The sequence below is a fragment of the Aptenodytes forsteri genome, unplaced genomic scaffold (assembly GCF_000699145.1).
Source record: "Aptenodytes forsteri isolate BGI_AS27 unplaced genomic scaffold, ASM69914v1 Scaffold94, whole genome shotgun sequence".
Taxonomy (NCBI): domain Eukaryota; kingdom Metazoa; phylum Chordata; class Aves; order Sphenisciformes; family Spheniscidae; genus Aptenodytes; species Aptenodytes forsteri.
In genome coordinates, this window is record NW_008795017.1 from 1,038,411 (window position 1) to 1,046,054 (window position 7,644).

General features: G+C 36.8%; 1 protein-coding gene across 1 annotated transcript in view; it reads left to right on the forward strand.

The window, feature by feature from the left end:
* Nucleotides 1-7,644, forward strand: part of NBAS (neuroblastoma amplified sequence) — a 219,080-nt gene that overhangs the window by 136,232 nt on the left and 75,204 nt on the right. Inside the window, 1 exon segment of the mRNA XM_009275562.2 lies at nt 1,349-1,578. Coding sequence (XP_009273837.2) covers nt 1,349-1,578 — 230 coding nt within the window.

A 7,644-nucleotide genomic window follows, 5' to 3' on the forward strand; every position in this document is an offset into this window, starting at 1 on the left:
AGGGGGGGGGGGGGGGGGGGGTTAAATTTAGATGAACAGCAAGTCATAGATAAACTCAAGCATGCCTCAAGGTTCAAACATTTGATGCCTGTTTTACCCTGCTGTGCACTCTAGTTAATGTTCATAAGTTTTTAGCCTCTAATTTAGCAGAATCATTCTGTAATAAAAACAAAGTATATTTGTCCAGTACACTCAACATTCTTGGCATCACAGCAGTTAAATCAGCTGTTTCTTTTAGAAAATACTTCAGCCACAGTTGGCATCCCCAGGTATTCTTTGGTGGCTCTTTTGGCAGCACTTCTTCCTCAGTGGGTGCTACACAGAAGTCACGGTGCTTCCTTGTGGGCATTGTGCTGCTGGTGGCCTTGTTTTTCATGGAAGAGAGAAATCAAGGTATTGAGTGTGCTGATTGATGAAATATCGCAGTCAGCTGTGTTGGAAGTGGAGGTGCCTAGACACAGGCACTGTCCAGATTTTGAGATAATTGGGAACTCTCTATAGTACGTGTGTTTCTTGGTCATTTCAAACACACAGACTGTATTTGTTTCATGTTCTAAATTGTTGCTTTGCTATGTGGGTTTTTGACTACAGAAGTTAGCGGTTGATTAAATATGCACTTGATGCGTAATTTCTAACACAGAAAAGTAAGTTTTATTTGTGATGAAGGTATTTTGAAAACAAAAATTGTCCTAATCCATGGGTGATCAATATTTAATTATTTGAAGGTTTCAGGGTGTAGGCAATGCCTTGTGTGCAATTTGCAGATCCTGCAACACTTTTCATTCTTTGAAAGTATCAGTGCTCGACACTTAAAATGCTAAGCTATTCCTTTTATCAATTCCGTATAATAGAAGTGTATCAGAAATTCAGTAACAAAAAAAACCCCAACGGTTTCAATATTGCTTTCATTCTTATTTTTGAGATAGAGTCTCTGTTCTAGAGTAAACGTACCTGTAGTGTTTGCAATTGAGGAGAGATTTGGTAAGTTTTCATTGATTTGTTGAAGTGTTTTACCAATCATTTGCCTAGTTCAACATTAATTAAAATGAGGGTTTTAAAAACAAATAAATTCAGTCATAGTGAAGTACTTAGTATTAATTTGGTTAGGTAAGTTTGTGTGAATTTTTGTAGCGTATGGAATAGTCTAAAACTTTGCAAAAGGAGAAATTTTAAAGTCATAGCGAATAGCCCTTATAGAAAATTTGGAATTCTGTTGCACTTAAAACTTCTTAAAAAAAAAAAAAAAAAAGAAAGAAAAAATATTTCAGTTCTGAACGCAGGAATCAATTACAAAATGGTAAATTTTTCAGACATTTACAATTTAGTTTGTTTTCAATTATTTTCACAGGCTGATCCAAAAGAGCTGATTCAGATGGTCACAAAGCATGTTACTCAGTATGGCTGTACAGACTGGCCTGAAGAAATCGCAACTTTGATAAATCAGCTGCATTACTACAATGAACGACTACTGGATTTCACTCAAGCTCAGATTCTGCAAGGGCTTGGCAAAGGAGTGGATGTGCAGAGGTTTACAGCAGATGGACAGTACAAGAGGGAAACAATACTAGGATTGGCAGAGTAAGTGATGTCTATTATGTTTATTTTCTTTATTTTGTAATGGAATTACTTTAAGCTTTAAATCAGGAAAGTAAATTGAAAGTACTGCTGACCTTTAGAAGGGATAAGTTAACAGTTGCTTTAGGTATTTACACTGTAATGCTGCTACAATTGGAGCCTTCTTTGTTCAACTACTCCACTTAAATGAAATGTTGCTCAAATAAATGGATTGATAACTTTTAATGGAAGCTATAACTGTTTATTAATTGTTAATGTTAATCAGGGATGAATGAAATCAGCATAGGTGGAGGTCTGATTTCTTCCTTTCATCTCCTGTAAATCTGCCCTAGCAATCTATTAAGGTATGCCCAAGCATCACAGTTTGTAATGAACTATAGTTTTAAAAAATAAAAAGTTAATAAACTGTATTTTATTTTTAATAATTTAGTTAAAGCTACTGTATATTACAATATTTTTCCCCTGTAGTCATTTGGAAGTACTGAAGGCTTCACTGCACGTGTTCTGATATTTAGGATGCTTTTGTCTCACCGTTCAGTTATCCAGAATAGAAAAAAAGGAAAGATAAAGGATGGTACTGTCTTTTCATTTTAAAAATACCTTTAATTAACATCTGCATGCAGGTACTTTAAGCTGTGAACAAGTCATGAATACATACTTGGACTCTATATCTTTTGAAGACAATCACAGTTGAATAGCTGCTAGACTGTCAAAGGAAGAGTTCTGTGCAATAAGAAGCTTTTAATGTAATTTTTAACCTAATTTTAAACTACTCTGTGCATAAAGCTTTTGAAGAGCATATTTAGATGTTTACAGTCTTCCACCTATGTAGCTGCTCATAGCTACAATTCCAATAGAAATTCGTTAGTAAAAAAGAACATGGATATGAAATGCTGAGTAAGAATAGTAGTATAACCTCAGGTTTTGAACACTAACTAAGCTGCTGCTTTGCATCTATAAAATCTATACCTGCATAGATTTTGGCAGTGCATTCATAAAAATAGCTTGTAAGCATCTTTTAATGTTTCCAGAGGAGTTACCTGTTCTGTATATATTGATCACTGAGCACATATCAGTAGTATGTCACTAGGTGAATGTTACATCTTATGATTATCTACAGTAACTTCAATACAAAAATCCTTCTGTTATTACAGATATTTATTTTGAATGCAGCATGCTTGCTTACATTCGCATCTAAGTGTCCTTTAGATACTGTCTTTCGTAAAAATAAAGTAAACATGAAGAGAAAGTTCCTTACAGTAAGTAGAGATCGAAACACAATATGAAAGGGTTAGTAAAAATAAGGCTTCATAGCACGTGGATGAGCATGGTACTTCCATATTAGGGCAGTTGCAAAGAGCCAATTAATTACTTGTTCAGCTTGCAGCTTCCTTGCTTTAATCATCTCAGTTGACTCTTAATCTGCATTTTCTAATGAAAACAATGCGCAAATTCAATATAATTGTGTAGTGTATTTTTGAATTATCATTAAGTGACTCATGTTTTTAATCTTTTATGAAGTGCTGTTTGCAGGAACAACACCTGGAAGAGATGGTATCTTATTTACAAAACAGCTTTGTACTAGAATGAGCAATTTGCTAAAACTACTTAACAAATAGTTGTCAATTTTATCTTCCATATTTGGTGTATTGTCATTAGAGCTTATTATGCATCATTTATCAAATATTTAAAGATTTGGGTGCCTCACAGACTTAATCAAGGTTCGTTCTCAAGCAGTTAACAATTTATTTGGGCAAAATAGAGCCAGAATGTATCTGGAAAGGAATTAGGAAAACTAGAGCAAGACTGAATGGGAGTTCTTGAGTAATCAGGTGAAGTCCCCAGTAGCTTCAGGCCAGCTGTGGTGTATAAGGTTTCTAAATTCTTTTACTTGAGGCCAGCCTTTGGGTGGCTTTTTTTTTTTCTTTTCATTCACTTGCTCTGAGGTCTTCAGCTCTTCACTGCTTCTGTAAAAATGTTAAAATCAGAAGTTGATTTTAATGCTTTAATACCAATTTCTTTCTTGTCTTACGTCACTGATCTGAAATACTTACTTTAGATTTTTAGAAAAATTGTGCAATTATCAAGCAATCTGAATTTCATAACTTAGCTTGTGCTTATTGGGTTCTCAGAATGATTTTGGTGCATATGAACTAGGTCCCTTTCCAGAAGACTAAACCAGAAGGTCCTGTATAAAACCACTTTGAATGTACTTTAGCTCTTATTAGTAACGTTAGCTTCTGAACCATTGTGTATGCTTTTGCTATACTGCTCTGCTCTGTTGCCAGTGTAGACACAGCCTTTTCTCCCTGATGTATTGCTGCTGCAAAACTTAACAAACAGCTGTAGCCTTCCATCTCATTTTCCTGCTTCAAACATGAGAGGAAACGAAAGGCTCTTGGCTTAAATCTTCATTTCAGTTCTCCAAGTTGGATTTTTTTTTTTTAAACATTTTTTGAGGACGGGCAACTGGAAAAGTGGATGTCATTTCCCTTTATTCTGATTGATTCCAGTGGTGGTTCTAATGTTTTGTAGCTGATTGATGCCAACAGAAAATGTTGAAGACAGCGATTGTGAGCAAACACATGTACATGTATGATACAACAGAGGTTTTAGACAACAAGATGGAAAAAAAAAATTGCTCTGAGCTGCCAAATGTTTATTTCTGTGAGCTTGAAGATAGTCAGCAAAATCCCAGCTGAACACTACTGCACAGGCATATTTTTTGGTACTTTCACAGGCATATTTTTTGGTACTTTGGAAATGTGTGCTAGCACACAGGCAGGGTGGCTAAGAGCCATCCACAAGAACTGCTTCTGACTTTGCTTTTGCACCAATGGTGGTGCAACAGCACACAGGAAGTACAACCAAACTGCGCCTGCACCGGAGCCTTCAGCGGGGATTTCCCTGGCAGTCCTCAGGCTCACAGAAGCAGGCAGTTAGTGCTGGGCATGAAAAGGGGCGGGTAAAAGAAAGTTAAAAGGTCCTTTACAAGGTCACGGCCATTTTTTCAGCTCTTCATTGTGTAACAACTACTTGTTCTTATCTTGTCAATATTATCTTAACAATGAATAGCTTGTTACTGTTCTTCATTTATACGATATCGTTCCTTTAAACCTCCATTGCCACTGCATGCCACTCTTAAGACAGAAAGACAGGATTTTAGTAAGGTTTATAAGGGTCTAGGGGGAATGGATCCCCCTAGCTCCAAGAGCCACTCCTGATTTGTATGATTGACTGAGTTATTGTGCAACTAAAGCATTCATATCATCATCCTCTTTCACTGAATCACAGAATCACAGAATGGTGGAGGTTGGGAGCGACCTCTGGAGATCATATGGTCGAACCCCTCTGCTCAAGCAGGGCCACCTAGAGCTAGTTACACAGCATTGTGTCCAGACGGCTTTTGAATACTTCCAAGGATGCAGACTCCACAGCCTCCTGGACAACTTGTACAAGTGCTCTGTCACCCTCACAGTAACAAAGTGTTTCCTTTTGTTCAGATACGCCCTCCTGTGTTTCAGTGTGTGCCCATTGCCTCTGGTGCTGTCACTGCGCACCACTGAAAAGAGCCTGGCTCTGTCCTCTTTGCACCCTCCCTTCAGGTATTTGTATACATTGATGAGATCCACCCTGAGCCTTCTCTTCTCCAGGCTGAACAGTCCCAGCTCTCTCAGCCTTTCCTCGTAGGAGTAATGCTCCAGTCCCTTCATCATCTTTGTGGCCCTTCACTGGACTCTCTCCAGTAGCTCCATCATTCATTTCAGAACTGCTCAGTTCATTTCAGAAGTTGTTGTAGTATTTACTTTTTAAGTAGAGGATTATTAGATCGTTCCTAAAGATCATCTTTTCCTTCTATCGAGATATTCTGTATCTGAATTGATGATACAAGGAAAGTAATACATTGTAGTTTGTTTGTTTGTTTGTTTTTTAAATTAGTGAGAGTATTGAGATCAGTGTGAGGACTAGCCTGCAGAATAGTGCTGTTAACCTCATCACCTCCAGTGTACCTTTTCCTGAATATCCTCTGTTATCTTCCCCTTAGCCAGTGGCATACTCGCTGTGCAGTTCTTGCATCAGTCTTCACCTGCACTTTAACTAGTAATCCCCTTATTGACAGTACATCAAATGATTTCTGGAAAAGGCGAAGGAATGTAAGTTTACATGTGTTGTGATTTGGCAACAGCTGTTGTGTATCCCTGGTTAAAAAAAGATCTGCTTTCATGTACTGAATGACAACCTGCACAAACTGTGGCTACTAATCTGGAATTTACAATGTAGTGCTGTCATGGTACTTCTCCTTAAGGTCGAAAAATAGAATAGAGCATCTGCCTTTAAAGATTAGATGACTCTTACTGAGTATTTTTGAAAAAGTTTAGATCATCATCCTCTTAACACATACATCATTGCTTGCTGGGTTAAAAAGCGTTCTTTTGTTTGCATTGAAGTATTGAGTCTAGTTTCAAGAGGTTGGGTACAGGAAGCCTTGCTGTGCTGGAAAATCGGAGGGAAAGTGCCGTCCGTGGCCATTGGAACAGAAGAGACAGGATAGTGTGTGGGATTTTTTTCCTTTTTTTTTTTTCCCCCCTTCTTAAATATATTCCAATAATTACTTTATTTATCTTAAAATATATTTCTTTCTTTTAATTTTAATGCTTGTGTTCTGCCTCCTTTAATTTGCATACATGTTATTCAGTGTAAAGTGCCTAAAATTTTTGAGGGGTTGTCATAACTAAGAGTCATTACAAGAGGGTTGTGGGTTTTTTCTTTTTTGGGGTTTTTCTGTTTGCTTTTTTTTTTTAACTATTAGAGAAATAGATATAATACAAAGGTACAAAGGCTATTCTGATAGCTGGTTGTGAAGATTTTTCAGCATTATGTTCTTTCTTGGCATTTTGCTTTTCTACTCTGCATCCTATATAATTTTAATTCTACAGTATCTGTAGCAACTATCACAGTGGAATGTAATGATATGTTGGATTAAGCGTCTAAAAATCAGAATTAAGGTATATGGATGTGTCAGCTGATCACTTAGGGTGGTGAGAAAATCATGGACTCCAGCTGTAAGCCTTGTTTAGCATAGATCAAGATATGGTATAGATCTATGTTAGTCAATGACAAAAAAAGAACTGGGAGGATATACTCTCTAACCTGTAGGTTTTTTCTGCTTTCCTTTTACTGTCATACATAGATAATGATGATAGTATAGAAAATGTTGTACTAAAAGTTATGGTTGCTCCACAAAGTTTGCCTCCTACCCCCCAGTATTGTAGAAAACAATGTAATGAATCTAAGGAAGGTGTGAAATGTACAGTAAGGTCACTCAAGTTTATGGAGTTAACATGAGTCTGTAGATGAGTGATGTTAATATAATTTTGTTCACTAATTTACTGACAGTTGCAGTTGTATTATGTAATAGTTCATGTTGTGTAAGGCTTTTTTCCATAGTCCCACATGACTTTTTAATTAAAGAATCTAAACCAATATGGTCAGCAGTATCCACATTAAATACATTTTTTAAAAAGTTGTTTGTGACAGTTCTATTAGGATGTAATTATAAACAGATAGATAGAATTTTTCTTGGAATTATCCTGGGGGGAAAAAAAAAAACAAAACAAAAAACAAAACCCAAAAAACCCAGCATCAGCCTTAATAGTTTTGTACTGCTCCTATACCAGCATAAAAACAAAACCCATGTGTGTCTATTTGAGCCATACTAGCCTCAGTGGATTAGTAAAAATTAATATGAAGTTAACTTCAGGCTTTCATCACTTAACAGATTCTCCATCTATTGTTCTGTTAAAGGGATATACAAAAACAGAAAACCAGCTTTTAATGTTTCTTGGACATTTACAGAGTGGAGCTGGACATTTACCCACCTTCTTTCAGTCTGCAGATACTAAGTGTTTCTGTCTGAATTTCTAGGAAGAGCTTCGAGCACCTACATACCAGTTGTGCTAAAAGACTGTAGGCGTTGCAACTAAATCAAATAAATGCTAACTGTGTGTTGTGGTTTAGCCCGGCAGGCAGCTGAACACCACACAGCCATTCGCTCCCTCCCCACCAGCG